The following is a 19,016-nucleotide window of genomic DNA, read 5'->3' as shown; positions in this document are numbered from 1 at the left end:
ATTGCATCTTAAGCACAATTGTAATATTAGTAGAATACAAAGTACGAAAAACCCGATTCAAAATCCTACATTTAGTTTCTTCCTCAATGTACAACACATGTACAAAATGGTTCATTTTATTATGAGACTAAAATATTTTATCTTTATTTATTCCAAGGGATGGGTTTTTTCTTACAAGGTCCCTGAATAAAAATAGAGATGCATTGTTCACTATCGAGTCAAAGTGCTTTTTAATAATCCACTCCAGGATTAGTGCTACGTTCAGAGCAACCGGCAAAGACTAGTGAGTGGGCTGAGCTCTACTGCCATGGCACCGCACTGCTGCACTATAAAAGCCCACTGCGATCGGTATAGACCAATACTTCACCGAAACCTGCTGAGCCGAGACTGAAGAGTCAAGTCAGGTAGGTCCGAACTTTTATTAAAGTCCATCGCAGTGCAACCCAGAGGAACATCCAGCTGAGCTGCATGATGGACAGCACTTTGTACTTGTATGTTTTTAGGGTTAATATTCCAGGTGTAATTACCTGTAATTAAGACATTTGCTCAGATTGCTCCAGTAAGTCTGTAAGAACAGCACTCAGCTGTATTAATGAGTCTTCAGGTGGTCAAAGGATTAGAATAAAACTAAAAGTGTCTAAACAAGTTAGCTCTTTGTACTTTATTAAACAGAAAACCAAGTCCTGTTGAGAGTTACTGCAGTAATGGTCTGGGTCAAATTTACCTTGACAACAATATCGAAGTTGTCAGATATTCATTTTGGATCACTTGCATAAGGAATATGATGCCTTAATTCATTGTGGTTGTTTAACTGCCAATTGCCATCTGATTATAACAGTATGCACTCATAATAAGTAAAATGAAAGCAACGATTTAAAAAAATATCCCATTAGGCATTGTGAGCAATGTCCCATCTGAACTTCAGTGATGCTATGCTTGTAACAGTGTTAACACAAGTACCTCAGGATTAGTCTGCAATTGCTAACATAATACTCATTTACATTGTGACGCTAAACATAATAGGGAGCACTGAGCCTGAAAGAAGTGCAGTCACCCCTCAGAACAGTTCTGAATTCTCCTGCAGCAGGGTGTGCACTGAAACATACAGGTCATTTAAAAAATAATCTGTTTTAAGAGTAAAATGTGCAATTTATGATTACAGGAGAACCCAAAAAACTTTAATACATGTAGAGGTAATGAAGTTTAATTATTTTTAAGTTTGGTGACCAGGTAACTCCATGCAACCTGTATTTATTATTCTAAGGGAAGACCAGATTCCTTTAATAAAAATGGTGTTGGGCTTAGCAATTCTGATTTAAGGACTGCTGAAACATCCAATCTTTCGGAGAAGCGAAATGACAATCTTATGGAAATATTCAATGATTGTGTTTTAAAATGACCACAGTTCAGGTGGTCTGGAAGTAGAAAGAAAGTCCCACCCGTATGAAACCGCAAGAAACGAACGAACCCTCTGCTGCTCCCAGAAGGATGAGGGCTTTCCCAGCATGCATCGCGCTCCTGGGGCTGGGCCTGTGTGGCCTGCCGAGCCCAGCCGCCGCCTCCCCCCTCCGCTCCTGCGAGCCCGTGAACGAGACCGTCTCCGTGGAGAAAGACGGCTGCCCGCAGTGCCTGGTGTTTCGGACCTCCATCTGCAGCGGCCACTGCCTCACCAAGGTAGCGTCTCGCCTTCCTGTGTGCCACAGGCGCGTTCCCTGACGTGACCCCAGTCCCTGCTGGACTCCATCTCGGGAAACTCCCGCATGACAGTTCCTGACTTTGACCTATTCTTGTAGCTATTCTAAATTCCCAGAGAGATGCTTGATTTACGATAAGAGAAGATCACTTTATTGGCCATATATCATTTCTTGTATTAGGAATTTGTCTTTTCACATACCCCATCTTGCTCTCCTTGAGACACAGACAGGGAGAGAAGCTTGGGGTCAGAGCACAGGGTCTGTCATTTATACGGCACCCGTGGAGCAGTTGGGGTGAAGGGCCCAACGGAGTAGGATTCCTCTCCCAGCAGCAGGATTCGAACCGGCAACCTTCCAGCCACAGGAGCCACAGTGCCACCACTCCGCCCCATACATTTCAGATATATATATGAAATGTATATGAAATGTATTGCTAATAACTGTTCATGCAACTGAACATTCATTAACAAGGACTAATTAAGCACATCAAGATTTTAATTAAGGCTCCAGTATCCAGGCGTTCTTCCCCTTGGCCAGAATTTCCAACCAATGCCTCCAGTGTGATTACTCGGTCATTGCAGATCCCAAGGCATGGTTCTGGTTAAACTTCTCTAGAATATAGTACAACACGATGTCTCACTCCTCCCCCTGATCTGCTGTTCAGACCTCACCTGGTGTCACCCAGGTGGGGCTGCACTACAGCGGGGGATGAAGTGGGTACCCTCCTACACGTGAAGCACTCTGGGATACAAAACACAATTGCATGGAATTTATTAGCAATCTTGTTATTATTAATTGACTGAGGGCTCACACATGACAAAAACCGACAGAAAGAGGGGTTCTGAGGCGCCAGGGTTCACAGACTGATCTGGACAAACGATGTGAGGAAGTACGCTGTCACAGTGCTGGCAGCCGAACGAGTCTGTCATCCGTAACAATTTGAGTAGATTCTTGAGTGAAAACAGCACTGTGACAGTAAATGGAACATGAAAGATTGTCTATTATTCATTTTGATGATGCTTTCATCGTCAAACACAGGACTCTTAAGCTTGTTTTTAACATGTTCAAAAGTAAACTTTACAATAAAATAATAATAATTTTATTAATGAGTGCTTTTCAAAACACCCGCCACACATAGTACACATAGCAAAAGTAAAAGAGAAAAAAGTACAGCAAATTGACCCAGTGAAATCAACATGAAAAGTAAATTATACGAACCTCAAAGGCTACAGTAAAAAGATGTACAAGGAAATTTCCTTATTTATACTTTAACATGGAGCTTCACAAGAGAAGGCTCTACCACCCACTGTGTGGAGCCTGCTTTGCACCCATGTTAGAAGACAGGACACTCTGAATCAGACACAGGTGTCTTATGCACGAGCAGGAGAGCTTCAAAGTCAATTCTGAATTTTCCAGGCAGCCAGTGCAATCTACAGAGGATGGGAGTTATCTGCTGATGCAGAGTACTTCCAGTTAGCATGAGCTTCGGTATTCTGGAAATACTGAAGCCTGTTTAATACCTGCGAGGATACCTCAGTTAGTAAGGCATTGCAGGAGTTTAATCGTGACGAAATAAAGACTTTATCAGTATTTCAGCATCAGAACAATGTTGTGCAGGTGGAAAAAATATAACCTTGTGATCTTCAAATGACACAAGGTCAGAAGAAAAACCAAGGTTTCTAAGTTCCATCAAGGTCTGATTTCATTACCTTTGACAACAACAGCAAACTCATCAACTTTGCAAAACTGATGTCGGGAGTCAAGGAGCAGGGGCTCGGTCTTGTCTTAGGTTAGGGTAAGAAGGTTCAGTCTGCATGCAAGATGCTAACTGTGAGTGAGGTCTCATTGTAGCTATGAATTCAGTCACATAAGCAGCATCAACAGCAGTAGAAATTCATACCTGGCAGAGCAAAAGACAACATCCATGTCACGACTGCAGGCGAGGTCAGCATTCATGTATTTTGGGAAAGATTGTGTCATGGCAATTCTGAGATGCTCAGGGTAAAGCTTAAATATAAAGGCCACACATATGCAGTGTTATCAAAGCATGGTTCCAAAACTCAAAACTCAAACTTGGCATGGGATTTAGAATTTTCTAAAACCTCAATATTGTGACCCTTTCTAACTACTGGAAACCTGGCTGTTGTCTGCAACCAGTGTGAAATTTGTTTTTCCACCAGAAAAAAAGCCAACATCACAACCACACAGCGGGTTTATAAAGGCCTGTGCCGATTTGCGTGGGTACACTCATGATTCTCACCCGCCTGCCTTCCAGGAGCCCGTCTACAAGAGCCCCCTGGCCATGATCTACCAGCACGTCTGCACGTACCGGGACGTCAAGTACGAGACCATCCGGCTGCCGGGCTGCGCCCCTGGCGTGGACCCCCACGTGACCTACCCGGTGGCCCTGAGCTGCGACTGCAGCCTGTGCACGATGGACACGTCCGACTGCACCATCGAGAGCCTGAGCCCCGACTTCTGCATGAGCCAGCGAGCGAGCCTCCCCGCCTACTGAGGCAGACAGACGCCAACACCCACAGGTGGCATCCCCACACAGCCCGGCCCGGCGGGCCGAAAGGCCTCCTCTCCTGTGAACCCGTCCTCATGTATCCTTCCCCGGTGATCTCCTTGACAACACAAACACACAGTCACAGATCGGATCAATTCACTACCAGCAACCATTCGAGTTAGATGGGCCAAACAGCCTCTTGTCAATTGTAACCTTTCCTGTTGTCTTACTGATGTCAGCAGACCCTCTGCCCCTTGCTAATCAATAAAAACAGTTTCAAAACATTTCTAGACTTTCGTTTCAGTCTCGTGTCTTTCCAGTGGTTCTTTGTCATTTCATTGGTCACTACGTGTACAGCGTATCAATTAAAACATCGCCCATTTGATTCATTCAGCTTTGTAAATCAACAAAGACATTGTTCTAAAAATCCACCCGAGCTCCGCTGCTTGGCTGGGACACTTCCAGCCGCGCTAACAAGATGCGTTCGAACCGCCTGGACCGAAGGAGCCTTTCCCGTTATTTCACAGGCCGCCCAAGCGGGGCTGATGAGGACAAGACTTCCAGCAGGTGTCCAGCCCAGAACATCGAGGAGAAAAGGACAGACATGCGAGGGAGACCCGTGACTCAGCTCGCAGCCTGCCCCGCGGCGTGCTGGCCCTTGAAGTGTCTCCTCAGGTCCCCCAGAATGTTGAAGGTCCGCCCACACTCCTTGCAGATGTAGGGCCTCTCCCCGGAGTGGGCGGCCCTCTGGTGCTGCCTCAGGCCCCCGTTCTGGGTGAAGCTCTTGGGGCAGTGGGGGCAGTGGTAGGGCCTCTCGCCACTGTGCACCCGCAGGTGCTTCTTCAGGTCGCTCAGCAGGCGGAAGCGCTTGGGGCACTCGCCGCAGGGGTGCGGCCGCTGGTCGGAGTGGATGAGCTCGTGCTGCCGCAGGTGGCCCAGCTGGGAGAAGCTCTTGCCGCAGTGGGCGCACTCGAAGGGCGTCTCGCCCGTGTGCGTGCGCCGGTGCTGCTTCAGCGTCTCCAGCCAGCAGAAGCTCTTCCCGCACTCGCCGCAGGCGTAGGGCTTCTCGCCCGTGTGCACGCGCCGGTGCTTCTTCAGGTCGCTCAGCTGCCGGAAGGTCTTGCCGCAGTCCGGGCAGCCGTGGGGCTTCGCCTCGGGGCTGTGGGCGTTCTTCTGGTGCCGCCTCAGGTTGGTGGGGTGCGGGAAGACGGCTGCGCACTCCCCGCAAGGGTACTCCCTGCCGCCGTGCCGGGCGTCCAGGTGCTCCTTCAGCTGGCCGCGCTGGCCGAAGGCCTCCCCGCACGCCTCGCACGCGTAGCGCTTCTCCTCGTGCACCTTCTGGTGCTTCTGCAGGGTGCCCAGCTGGCTGAAGGTCTTGGGGCAGCGGGCGCAGGAGTAGGGCTTCTCCCCCGTGTGCCTGCGGCGGTGCGCGGTGAGGTCTCCGGAGCGGGCGAAGGCCCGGCTGCAGACGGGGCAGCGGTAGGGCTTCTCCCCGGTGTGGGTGCGCCTGTGGACGGCCAGCGCCCCCGACCGCAGGTACTCCTTGCCGCAGTCCTGGCAGGCGTGCGTCCGGCGCACAGCCTGCGGCTCAGCCTCGGACCCCCGGCCCTCCCCGCCAGGCTCGGGGGCGTCCCCTCTCTCTTCCTCCTTGACGAGGACGAGCCTCAGGTCCGAGACGTTCTCCGCGGCGTCCGAGGACTCGGCCCCGGAATCCGAGTCGTCGCCCGGCGCCCCCTCGGACACGCCGGAGGCCGGGGTTCCGAGCTCGGCCTCAGCCGGGCCGCTTGACCCTGAATCTGCCCACGGCGTCTCGGTCTGCCCCCTGCTGCCCGTGATCGCCGACCCCGAGGCGCAGGCGGGCAGGCGCTCGGGAGCCGCAGCCGGCTCAGGGTGCCATGGATCCGTCACGGTGCCATTCCACCCCAGTTCCTCCGGCTCCAGCGCCTCCTGTTTCACAGACACGGGCGTGCCGTTCGGCTGCTGGCCCAGTTCTGCCACTTTACAGCTAGCAGGCCCAATACTATCCAAACGTCCAGCCTCCTCCTTACTCCTCTGCTCTCCTACAAAGAAAAACAAGCCATTCACACAACAAGAACCACCATACACACAAAGACTGCTTATAAGAATAAATAATTCTCATCATCTCCAGGAAACTGCCCCAGTCACCACGAAGCGTGAATCACAGAAGAGAAAACACCTGCACACGCTGCAAGAGACAGAACCACAAACAACGCGCAGAGCCTAATCACATCTGGGCGCACCTCTCCTGCCTCACAACACATACTGAGGTTTATCTTAAAATCACAGTGAAATCACAGTCCGTGAAAGAGCAGAAGCACGACATGGCGATCAAGAATTACACACCCTGCTCCTCGCATTAGCGAGAGCCGCCGTTCAAACTGACGACTCGCAGCTCTGGCTAGCCGGAGGGTTACAGGTGTAACCGAAGGCTGTGGTGCCAAAACAGCGAATGGGCATGCGGTTAAAACCGCCCATTGCGATACAGTCCCTGTGAGCTTCTGCTGTGGCGAAACCGTCTCTGATCTGTAGGATCTGGCGTGCCCAGGGAATATCGTTTCTAGGTGCCATCTTCCACAGGATGGTACTTCGCTCACGATTGAAGCGCTTGGACTGGCAGGGGGATTACGGGTAATACTCTCTAATGCTCCGACTGTTTCACACTCAAAACAACCTGGATTAAAACAATAGCTGCCAGTACTCGGCGAGGCAGCGTTGATTCACCTCAATCAAAACTGTGCGAAAGCGCTGTTGCTTTAGGTCCTGTGTCTGTCCGTCGGCACATCTGCTTCCATGCAGTAATCGAACAGACTTCGGAGCACAAATGAAAAGTATTCAGTATATATGCGAGTCAAACGTAAAACCTGAATAGGTCCAATCCACTGTGTCTATTTTAAGAAAACTAGTTACTGATTTCGGACAAAAGCGCATTATGTGTGTATTTTTGTGGGGGGCATTACAAAATCGTAATCCTAACATTTCTGATTTATGGTTCAAAAAAAGTGTGCAATTCATGACAACAAAACACAACACCGATGCATTCTTCACCCTTTGCCGAACCGAACCTAAACGGTACAAACAGGGTCGACGCAACTATGCTCGGTTCGGGTAAAACCGTCTCTTTTTTTTTCAATTAGCGCCGCGACATGAATGATCTGGTTTTAATATCATTTACTCACCCTCTTTTAATCCGTTCATGTTCCGCCGGCCTCAGGAAACAGCAACAAAGATGCGGGCGACTTCAGACACGGCCCGCCCCTCCGGATTTCCATTGGCTGGGCCGGCCAGGCCGGGACGCTCTTGTACTTCCTCCGCCCGGGGGAAGCGCACGGAGGTCCGGCCTCGGTCCGCGACCCTGACCCCTGCAGAGGTGCGCTGCGGCCCCGCTCGCTTGGCTTTGCCCGGCCCAAGCTGCAGCCGCTCCCTTGTAGGTACCCGGCCGCGGAGTAACCGGCGCATCACAACAGATTGCGGCTTTGACTGACGGCGCTCTGCGCCTTTTCGCTTTTGACCTGTTCGCCTTTCTTTTTTCAACAAGTTTCTAATGTCCAAGGTTACAAAGTACAAGGTTACGTAAATCTAAAAACAAAAATGCAAAATGTTTACACACCCTTTTCAGGCGATTTTACCTTCAGTCTGTTTTTTTGCTCATTCCCAAGAAAAAAACCCCGATGAATCCCCCCCCCCCAAAAAAAAAGAAAATTCCACCTTTTGAGAATTTAAAAACATTCAAACAACTGGTGAAATGTTTAAATATAATGTTTATTGAAAGAAATTGAAAAGTCCTATCAAAGGCTATAGCAGAAAGGCTTCAAGCTGTCACTTTATAATGAAACACGGAACAGACCTGATTTGAACACAATGGAAGGAGGTGATTAAGTGAGGTAAAAGCAGTTGGAAATGATGGCTTCTCCGTCCGTCCTCTCTTCAAGGCAAAAAGGTGACAAACCACCCTCAGATCAATGGTGACGCGACATATTAATGGTTTTCAGCGAGTGTGATACTTTCATAACATAGTGACAGCATTTGCTCAGACATAATAAGTATGATTAGAGATAAAAGATGGAAGCTACTGATTCTCTGTATTTCTACGCGTCCTCTCTGCTTGGAGGGCTGACTTAACAGCCGGCGAAGTAGACGGCCGGATCCTTAGTAAGGCAGTCAATTTCGCTGAACATCGACTCCATCCTGGAAGAGAAAAACATCCGTGTAAAGGTTTGTTTCCAGCTGGAATTTGTTGCTGTGTTTTTTTTACTTCCATGTCCACCTGTATGACAGAAGTACGGTGCTTGGCTTGTATTCAAAACTCTAACATGAAGAGATGCGTAAATACTTGTAAACGTAAATGACAGTGTGTGCAAAGGGGTTTTGTTCCTACAGAGCAGAAGCCAGGAGCCATCAGGGGGTGAATTTACTGTTTATGGTTGATTAACAGTTGGCTCTAACTCCAGTCCCATAGAACAAACCATCTGAGCAGAAAACAAAGTGATAAAGCATTTCTATAGTGGCTTTTGAAAGAGTCCCTAAAGGACCTGAAGGTAATTATAAATAAAAAACTGCCACTGTTCAGCTCTGTATCCACCCCAAACCCCAACTATGAACAATCTCCAAAGGTACAGCATGTTACGGAATTTAGTTTGCTTCGTAAAAGTGAGGTGATCAATATTTGGATGTTACTGTAAGATTACTGTAACATTCTTCGATTAGCAAGTTTGAATAAAGACCATGCTTTCTCACACTCTGCAGTGAAATAAGCTGACGTGATCTGGTGTCATTGGTACAAATTGCAGGAAAAAGTATTTGCACCCTTATTCACTAATTAAAACCTATTCACTAATTCAGGAGTAACACTACATGTATATTATGTGCATTAACAATTTATTTACAACCTCCACTAGTGTTTTCGATTGTGACCGTTACTAAAACAGCTTACTTAAGGTGAAAATAAATCTATCTTGTCATTTAGAGATTTTTTATTCACATTGAACAGAACCTTTGAAAATGTTAGCACAATGGCTTAGGGAAAACGAGAGATGAGCAGTCAATCTCATTGCTGTCACCGCTAATTGATCACACTTTCCAACCAATTGAACTGACTCATTATCAGGTGTTGCTTGATATTTACACAATTTGTTCTCCATACATCCATATACATGTAACTAAAAAACTATTTTCTATAATAGACATTACAGGTCTATCAATTAATTATTAGTTTAAAACAAAATGCCTGTAATGATAGTAGTCACTATAATGCTTCCACACAAAGAAGGGAAATAATTGAATGAGACAAGCAGAACAATGCAAAATGCCACCAACATGTGCACAACACTGGATGTGAGATTATGAAAGGAAAGCCATGCTGTTTTCTCTGTGGGCCAGATCCTCCCAGATGGTTCTAATGAAGTGTTATGAGCAGTGCCGGATTTCCCATTAGGCACTGCTGGCACAGTGCCTAGGGCCCACAATATTTTTAGGGCCTATGAAGGAGGGAAACACTAGTGACCTAACAAAAAACGAGCTGAAACAACATGCTTGCGATCGACTCTAGGAGCTCCAAATCAATATTCATACGCTCTCTAGTGGCTGTTCTAGAAACTAGAAGTATCGGAGTGATGGTCGCTTGACTCGCTCCATCAATCACGTGGTTTAGCATTAGAATAGTTTAAAGTCCATCATGTCAACCGACGTCATTCAATTGGCGTTTTCCCCTCTTTTTGCACATTTCAGAGTGAAAGTGTCTAGGGCCTACGAACACCAAAATCCGGCCCTGGAGGACAAATCAGTACACTGTTACTTAAAATTCAGGAGAGTTCACTCTGAACAAGCCTGTTTTCTAAAGTTTCCTGCTATTATTGCATGTTCACTTACATTGTCTGCATAGTCTTCATGGCCTCGGGAGTATTAGGTAGTTTCCTAAATAAAATAAAAAAAAAACAATTTACCGTGGTGATCTTGTTTGTAAATATACATGCAGTAACCTCCGATCATTCACAGCGTGCAATATTAACACCAGTCTGTGCTAGTTTGCCTGCTTCACTCAGTCTTGACCTTTGACCCATTCTGATACTTACTGCTTCATCAGCGTAATGAGCGTCTTCGTGCAAGTGATGTCGTCGGTGATGTCATCATCAATCAGCTCTGAAAACAGAATAAGCTTTGCTGTAGCATTAAACGGGCACGACATGAAGGGCAAACAAGTGGTGTCAGATACTTGCAAAGAACCTTCCACACTCTTGTCCTGAAACTGGAAGCTTGATGATATCCAAGTTCAAGTTTAAAGGCTGTAATTGAGCATCATAAATTCGGGCTTAAGTGTCTGTAAGATCTTGGTTTATTTCTAATGAAACCTTTTCTCTTTTATTTTTCTTTGTATCATAGGTGGAAGCTTCAGGGATAGATTTTCTCATTTACTGATTATGTGGACTTTATCTGAAGTCTCGTGAACTAAGTTCTGTTTGACACACTGGACTGTGCACTGTGGACACACAATATGTACAAAGTGGACTGTTGTACATATTGTGTGGTGAGGAAGATAACTCTCCAGGACTGGAGGATATGGACAATCTTTATTCATTGCAGCTGTTGCAGAGCAGCATGATGGACTTTCATCTGAAAGACTGTTTTTATATATCTTGTATATAACACCATAATAATCTCAAAATCGTTATAGTCATAACAGTTGTAATCTCAAACCTGCACTTTCTGTGTAGCCTAGTAGTGATACGAAACACTGATGACATCACATCTGTGAAACGTTGTTTGTGTTTAAAACGCTTCTTTTATTAACAATATATCCTTGTAATTCTGACACACCCTGTAGACTGCAGGCAGCCACAAACTGTTAAAGAAAACAGTAAGTTTTTAGAAAGGCAAGAATGGAAAGTCATCCAGTTGCTGGATGAGGGGGGGCTGTGAGAATAAAGTGAGTTCAGCCAGGGAAACTGACAGAGAGAAAAAGGGAGAAACGTTTTCTTCCTCTTCTGCTACTCTGCCTTGAGTTCAGCTGAAATAAGGGCCTAATGATGGTTTTACCTCTGTAGCCTGGACTCGGATTCTCTTCCCAGTCTCCCAAAGAGGGGAACCGCCTCCCACCTGCCTTCACCCCCCTTAGGCATCACTGGGAGATATAACTGCCCAGCAGCAGCTGCCACACCTGGAACTTGCAATGCATTACAGCCTCCACAGCAGCAGCAGAGCTGCAGCACGTGTCAGGTCACCCTGAAAGGCACAGCTGGGGGACAGAAGTGCTACTTACTGTTGCAGTCCATGCTGCACACGTTGTGCGAGGGAGTGATGCCGTCGCTGCAGGCAAAGCGGTTGCTGAGCTGGAAGATCCCGAACAGGTCCCCTAAATTGATGGAGTTTCCGGGGGGTGGATTGGGGGGCACGTTAGGGCTGCCGGGTCGGGGTCCGGCCGGCAGCCCGCCTGGCGCTGACTGGTTCTGCCTGCTGCCGTCCCCTGGTCCTCCGCCCAGGCCCACCAGCTTCAGCACCTCGGGAGGCAGGGTCAGGGTCTTGGAGGGGTTGACACGGGTGGTGTCGAAGCCGGTGGTCTTCTCCACCTTGCAGATAGCTGTGAAGTGAAGGAATCGGGAGGCAGAGAGTTCTGCATCAGAGCCTTTAGCTTCAGACACGTGGCTGGGCCTGACTGCTGCTTCAGTGCCAGTGCTTGGTAAATGGTTTGAAAGTTTGCAATAGTGAATCAGCTGTTTTGAGTTGACTTTCTTCTGAATTTTATAGAAATGTATCTTTTCTTTTATCTTCGTTTTCACTGTGCCATCCTATGGTTTTAATGTAGCTTCATAATGTTTTTAAAGATACCAAGAGTTGTCCAAGTAGATATTTATTAAAGCAGTACATATAGCTCTTGAACATGTTTTTTTTTACTGAATCTTCTCTTTTAAAAATAATTGCAACAGTATTTGATTATTCTGAGGCTCCGCAATCACAGTTTAGTCTGGACTCCTAAGTAAAGCAAAGTTCATTTGTGGAAGTTTTCTGGCTACACTAACTTATCGACCTTTCTCTTGTAGAACCACTTATATTCAGTTTTCAGTTCATGCATTGGGATCATTGCATGCTGAATTGGTTTGCTTCTGTTTTAAATAGCTTGGGAGCCCCCAGTGTAGGTTAAGAGACAAACAAACCCTACCTTTTGCCATGATCTCCTCGATGTTGGGCATGGTCTTGGGCATTTCGGGCTTCATCCTCTGCAGGAGTTCACACTTGGTGAAAACCTTGGCGTTGGTGGTGCGTGACATGAGCATCACAGCAGCCAGGAGGGCCAGTGCCACTGCGCCAGAGAGAGACTTCATCTTGCAGCCTTGTTGTCTTCCTGTGGACTGATACAGCGCTGTCACCCGTGACCCTTAATATACTCTCAGACCCCCTGGCTTGCACCTCCCCATAGAGCCAGCCCACAAGATCAAGTTCCTTTGGGCATCTTTCAATGGGAGGGATAACAGTTGAAGGGTATAATTTAGTGTATTTGAACAGGTGAAAAGGTAAATACCTGTAATTACAGCAGATCTCTTTCCAGTGTTTTGTAAGCCCCTCAGAACATGGCATTGCCTAATAGTTAATGCAAGTCTATAATATCGGGAATGAGCATAAAGTACCGGACTGACGTCACCTTCTGGAAATCTGAGCGCAGCGCAAGAGAACAGCTATTCTTATCCAGGCGTCCGAGGCCAAAACAAGCAAAGTGGATGATCTTGCACTGTGTTCATGGTCATCCAAGCTGGGTTTCGTAACGGCTGCAGAAGTGATGTTATTTAGGAATTTGTACATGACAAGGAGTGTGCAAAAGGTAACGTGATTAAATGTACATTTCTATACATGGCAAGGGTGAAGTGCACAGTGTTATTATGAAATCTGATGATCTTAATTCCCAATTGTCATCAGTGTTCTGAGGGTTTAACAATAGGAAACTAAACCTATTTATTTCACCAATAGATCTTTCTGAAAGACAAAGCAAATGATAAAGACATATAGGAGAAAGGTCTGAACTATGGGTTCCTCTCTCACGGAAGGTTTTGAAAACCTTTTTTCAGACCTCTTCCATTTGAAATAATGATCAGGTCTGTTCAAGGTGAAGTTAAGTGAGGCTGTAAAATGTGGCTCACGAAACAGCTTTAACCTCCCCACACTGGTCATCAAGAAATGAACTTCACCAGAGACATCAGAAGACAGGTAGGAGAAATACTTCCAAACCTATACTGCAGTTATTTTTTTTTATTTTAATGACAGACAGGAAAGATACAGGTTTTCATTATTATCATTTTTATTTTTTTGCCAAAATTATAATATCTATCATTCCAGAACAGCTATGAAATGTCAACTACAAATGCTATGATCAGCTAGTTCACTGTGTTGTTAATTTGTCACCTACCCTGCGCCCGAGAAACTATCTTAATCAACATCAATTTATCAATAGCTGCAGGCTGCAGTGTGAGACACTTTCAGAATCTGTTTTGAAATGGTCATCCAAAACTGATCGGTGTTTACCGATGGTGGTGATTTTAATTAATAATTCTTTTTCTACTTCAGAGTTGATCATTTAGAATCCCTCCCTCCTGAAAATAAAACACACACACACATTTTGCGATTGAACGGGGAAAGTCCACAGCTGCCCAACTGAAAATAGCATCAATAGCCTAGGGATCCACAGTGATAATCTAGAATTCATACCTTGATGTTATTTAGGAATTTTTGATACCCTTATTTTTTACTGCCTTTTAAAATGTCTTTCCAGGATTTTTGTATATTTTAATAATAAATAATCCTTTCACTTTTCTGGACACTCCACTCAAAGCGCCAGTGTGCAGCCCCACCTGGGTGAAGTGACAGCAGCCAGAGTGCGCCAGTACACCCCCCACACACACCAGCTCTGTGGGGAGGAGAGCAGAGTGATGAAGCCAGTTCAGAGATGGGGATTATTAGGAGGTCATGATTGGTAAAGGCCAGGGGGAAATATGGCCAGGACGCCGGGGTTACACCCCTACTCTTCTCAAGAAATACTGGGAATATTTAAAGACCACAGAGAGTCAGGACCTCGGTTTTATGACTCATCTGAAGGATGGCGCCGTTTTACAGTATAGTGTCCCCGTCACTGTACTGGGGTATTAGGACCCACATGGGCCACAGGGTGAGCGCCCCTTATTGGTCCCACTAGCACCAGCAACCTTAGCTTTTCCCAGGAGGTCTCCCATCTCGGTACTAACCAGGCTCACACCTGCTGAGATTCAGTTGGCTGCCAGTTGTGAGTTGCAGGGTGGTATAGATGCTGGCAGTTGTTTATGTTCTATACTGAAAATATTGGTGTTTTAGCTTTTGCATGTAGAACACAGCTCTCAGATACTGAATTATCACAGCCGAATAAAAACCTTTAAAATGCTCTCTCCAACATTACCCAGCACTCAACGATCTGTTAAGGAGGATTTGTGGTATAACATGGAGCAAATATTTCACTAGATGGCACTGTAGAGCTACCTGTGACCTGTGACAAATATGAGACCCATTTTAGTTAACATGCTTTTTTCCTTTTATAAAGACTGTGTACATTAACTTTTGTCCATGACACATTTAAAGCTCACTACTTACCTCTATAATATTGTTAAACTAGGAGATTGATTATGGTGGGAAAACAAGGCCTCCAAAACAAAATCTAAATCATAATAAAATTAAACTTTATTTTATATAGCGCCTTTAAAGGTTGCTTCTCAAAGTGCTTTAGAGAAAGACAACAGCAACAACAACAATTAAAAACATACACAAGATAAACACAATGAGAATGTGTAGATGTGTAGAGGGGTAAAGAACAGAACCAGTTCAGTAGAGGCTCTTCTAAAGAAGAAGGTTTTGAGTCTAGATGTGAAGGAGTTCAGAGAAGGTGACTCTCTGATATCCTTGGGGAGAGAGGTCCAGAGCTTGGGGGCATAACAGGAGAAGGCCCTGTCACCCATAGAGTGTAGACGGGCTTGTTAGGAGTTTGTTCAATGTGGATTTAGATACCCAGCGAGTAGAGCATTACAGTAGAGCACCAGCAGTCATATCACTCTGCAACTCACAGCTGGTAGCCCACTGAAGCTCAGCAGGTGTGAGCCTGGTCAGTATCTGGATGGGAGACTCCTGGGAAAAACTAAGGTTGCTGCTGGAAGAGGTGTTAGTGGGGCCAGCAAGGGGCGCTCACCCTGCGGTCCATGTGGGTCCTCATGCCCCAGTATAGTGACGGGGACACTATACTGTAAAAAAGGCGCCATCCTTCGGATGAGATGTAAAACCAAGGTCCTGACTCTGTGCTCATTAAAAATCTCAGGGCATTTCTCGAAAAGAGTAGGGGTGTAACCCTGGCGTCCTGGCCAAATTTCCCATTGGCCTTTACCAATCATGGACTCCTTGTAATCCCCATCTCTGAACTGGCTTCATTACTCTGCTCTCCTCCCCACTGATAGCTGGTGTGTGGGGAGCGTTCTGGCGCACTATGGCTGCCGTTGCATCATCCAGGTGGATGCTGCACACTGGTGGTGGTGGAGGGGAACCCCATTACCTGTAAAGCGCTTTGAGTGGAGTGTCCAGAAAAGCGCTATATACGTGTAAGCAATTATTATTATTACAGTAGTCAATTTGGGAGAAGACAAATGTGTTGATCTGCTTTTCAGCCACAGTTAGCGATAACATAGGACGTAGTCTAGTGATGTTTTTGAGGTGATAGAAAGATGTTTTGACAATATGCTGCACATGTGGGTTGAATGTCAAGCCTGAATAAAAAAAAACAGGACTGTGCTAGACCTTTAGGGAGTAGTGGGACTGAAGTACAGTAGTTGTAGTGCTTGGTTTGTAAGGGCATAGGAACGGTTACACGTGAGACAAGGACATTCAGCCAGCTTGGTTAGAAGCAGTTAATTGATCCCAGGATCTAATTCCAGCTGCTTCCAGAAAGGAGCTTAGGCGCCACATTCAATAATATGACTAAGCAGTTGGTTCAAGACCTCACAACTCTTTGGGCAACCAAGTTCCTCCTGTTCTTGGTTTTAAATGCTCTTCCCCGTAGTTGCCTCTTGTGTCCTCTTGTTCACTTTTCACTGTTCATTCTGCTGGCTGACTCTCTTAGTGTCTTTGAAGACTTTGAGTACTTGTATCAGGCCCCTTCGTGGTCTTCTCTCTTCAAGATGAAAACTGTACGTTACTTTCAGCCTGTCAGAGCAGGATCACTTCCCAAAATATATCTGGTTGCTCTTCTCACGACTGATTCCAGAGTATCTTTTTCATGTGGCGATCCAATTGTATTCTAAATGAAAACGCAATGTTCTAAATGAGGTCTTACAAGCACATTGTACAATTTTAAAATCCCTTGATTGAAATGTCACACTTTTAACTATATACCCTAGTGTTTTGTTAACCCTTTGAAGTTTCCTTACATTGTCTAGAAGATGTAAATGACGTGTCAACACAGCTTTCTAAGCTCTTTTCATAAGCAGCCTCTTCTAGCTCAGAGTTTCCTATTTCGTATTTATAGTTGACCTTTTTGCCACCGGCCTGCAAAATCCTGTGCTTGTGTGGAATCTAGATGATTACTATAAATTAAGAAGAGCAGTATTCCATGCTCACCCCTTATCTGTACTCTCCCTTTTCTGATTAATAACCAATTTCCAATCTAAAGACCACATATTACATATCTCCTGTCACAGCCTACCTGATTAGAGAATAAAACTATCAATAGAGAGCAATATCTTGGTAGAATTTGTGAGTATTATGTACCTGTTATTAGTCCGCTCTTAATTTTCTAATATCATAGGATTTACTGACATAGAATGTCAGTCCAAATCAAATATAGAAAATAATTCAATGACATCATAGAATGTTATCTTGGAAAAGACTGATAGAGACACATGCTGGTATTTGTGCACCAAAGATATACAAAACCCACTACAATCTCAGTTTGATGTTGAGACTTTTCTCAAAGCACCTTCTCTTTTTTTCTCTACAGTGCAGAGGTTAGCTGCGTTAAAGACAGGTACAGCATTTCCCCCACATCTCACTCCCAGACACAGAACTACTTACTGTATCTTCTCCAGCTAAAAACCCGCTTATCAGGGAACCTTCCTAACTGCTTCTTCCCATGTCTTCCTGAAAGAAAAGGTGGGGATTTAATGGAAAGCTGTGAACGCTGTAAATTTTCACAAGCTTAGGAATGACTCAGAAGAGGATTATGTTGGCTAACAAAGGAAAGACGCTTATGAGAGCTCTCACATAACAACCTGCCCTTGAAACGGAGAAGAATTGGGGGGGGTCGGGTGCAGAAGTGATTACTCACAGCACATTGTACTTTCAGAGCATCAAACATGAGCAGAATACTTCCAAATTTAACATTTAACATCTCATGTCAGGAGAAGTAGAATATTGCACTGGAGAGAATGTTGTGGCTCAGCATTAAATCCGCACACAGATTCCAACAGTATGGATGCAGTCCTGCTACTGAAGGTACCTTTTCCGTCAGTGATGAAACCTGCAGACCTTCTGGTGAGAAGCAGGTAAAGTACACAGACCACAAACTCTCCTTCTGAGAAGAGGTGGAAACCCAGAAAGTTCAAATGAACCAGGAATGTGAAAAAGGGGAGGTTTAGGAAGGGCTAGTGCAGTCTACCTCAGAGAAACCGACACTTCAGCTCTGAAACACCGCTGGTGTGACTGGGGCTGTTACACACTCATGCACTCGTGGCTGTGGGAGCTCTGATAAACAGCAATACAGGCAATTGATCAAACTGTAACTTTATTTAAAAAACAATGCTATTGTCAATTTACCATAGAAAACTGGTTGACATTCAGGAATGAGTGGATGTTGGATAACAGAGGGAATCTCACAGGTTTCCTTTACAATCCTAAAAAACCTGGCCCTCTGAAAACTGCACAATGTCTTTTTATGTTGTCAAAATGAATGCGCTAATTTGTATTATTTTACTATAGGGTGATGTCCAGAAGCCTACCGATGTCTAATGGCTTGATATATCCTTCTCATGAATAAAACACGTTTTAAGTAGTTAGCTGCGTCAGCATGCATAGGCTGCAAAGGAACAAAGAAAAGAAACATAACTTGTCTTCTTCGAAGAAGGCTCCCCAGCCAAAACGTTGTTTTTTTTCCTGCTCTTTTCAGCATGGAATAAACCTTTACTTGTTCCTAAAGCACATTTAGCGAATATAAAAATCGTTCAAAACGTGCAACCCAGAACAGTGTTTTGCAAGGCTGTGGCACTGCACTAAAAAGTAAAGGAGGTGAAAATATATTACTCTGCGGAAGTCTTAACAGCACGATGTTTTGTTGACGCTTTCACCATGAGACACAATGAGGGAGAATATGCGCTACAGACTGATCTCGTCACCATCTATCAGCCAGACATTACTGCTGCTCTGGTGCAAGCAGGCTTTCAGGGGGAATGAGCCAGACTCTTCCAATGAGTGAAAAACCAGTCTGAGGAATGAGTCTCCTCCCTCCCCTTTATTCAAACCTGGTTGCGTCCCCCCGGGCCAGAAGACCAGCCTTGACAAAACTGCTGCTGACGTCAATTGCTGGTTCTTGTTCGGCTGTTAACACGAGCAAACTGGTCTTGCACGACTGGTTATATCCTGCAGTGCTTTCTGCAGCACCAAAGGTACCCGTGGCAAGTAAGCAGCGCACTAATGGGCTGAAGATACAACCCCGAACTGTCGTGCATGTAAAAGCAAGAACATGTGATCCCTCTGTCCAGCGTTCAACGCCAAGCTGCACCCGTCACAGGAAGCACACGTTCAGTCGAGAG

General features: G+C 45.7%; 3 protein-coding genes across 3 annotated transcripts; 1 reads left to right on the top strand and 2 right to left on the bottom strand.

The window, feature by feature from the left end:
- The first annotated feature begins 1,443 nt into the window (after positions 1-1,443).
- lhb (luteinizing hormone subunit beta) lies at positions 1,444-4,209 on the top strand. The gene is made up of 2 exons (XM_088934262.1): positions 1,444-1,674; positions 3,970-4,209. Exons 1-2 carry the CDS (start codon positions 1,444-1,446, stop codon positions 4,207-4,209), a joined length of 471 nt encoding a protein of 156 aa, XP_088790388.1.
- LOC148819856 (uncharacterized) lies at positions 2,467-7,686 on the bottom strand. Its single transcript, XM_088934255.1, has 2 exons — positions 7,401-7,686; positions 2,467-6,263 (listed from the first exon to the last, which is right to left on the bottom strand). Exons 1-2 carry the CDS (start codon positions 7,417-7,419, stop codon positions 4,828-4,830), a joined length of 1,455 nt encoding a protein of 484 aa, XP_088790381.1. The 5' UTR covers positions 7,420-7,686; the 3' UTR covers positions 2,467-4,827.
- A 276-nt stretch (positions 7,687-7,962) lies between these two features.
- On the bottom strand, positions 7,963-12,551 carry LOC148819855 (uncharacterized). Its single transcript, XM_088934258.1, has 5 exons — positions 12,374-12,551; positions 11,477-11,794; positions 10,293-10,359; positions 10,090-10,134; positions 7,963-8,409 (listed from the first exon to the last, which is right to left on the bottom strand). The coding sequence occupies exons 1-5, from the start codon at positions 12,534-12,536 to the stop codon at positions 8,340-8,342; spliced, it is 663 nt and encodes a 220-aa protein (XP_088790384.1). The 5' UTR covers positions 12,537-12,551; the 3' UTR covers positions 7,963-8,339.
- Between the last annotated feature and the right edge of the window lie 6,465 nt (positions 12,552-19,016).

This window comes from Atractosteus spatula, chromosome 15 (assembly GCF_055471065.1).
Source record: "Atractosteus spatula isolate fAtrSpa1 chromosome 15, fAtrSpa1.hap1, whole genome shotgun sequence".
In the NCBI taxonomy this organism is placed as follows: Eukaryota; Metazoa; Chordata; class Actinopteri; order Semionotiformes; family Lepisosteidae; genus Atractosteus; species Atractosteus spatula.
Note: the sequence above shows the minus strand (reverse complement) of the source record. Positions and strands in the feature narration are given on the sequence as shown.

Bases quoted from the DNA above. Each gene is read 5' to 3' on its own strand.
- lhb (XM_088934262.1), top strand. From the start codon at position 1,444: ATGAAACCGCAAGAAACGAACGAACCCTCTGCTGCTCCCAGAAGGATG. The intron at 1,675-3,969 runs GTAGCGTCTCGC...CCTGCCTTCCAG, and splicing joins GCGGCCACTGCCTCACCAAG to GAGCCCGTCTACAAGAGCCC.
- LOC148819855 (XM_088934258.1), bottom strand. From the start codon at position 12,536: ATGAAGTCTCTCTCTGGCGCAGTGGCACTGGCCCTCCTGGCTGCTGTG. The intron at 11,795-12,373 runs GTAGGGTTTGTT...TTCACTTCACAG, and splicing joins CGAGGAGATCATGGCAAAAG to CTATCTGCAAGGTGGAGAAG. The intron at 10,360-11,476 runs GTAAGTAGCACT...TTCTGTTTTCAG, and splicing joins GTGCAGCATGGACTGCAACA to AGCTGATTGATGATGACATC.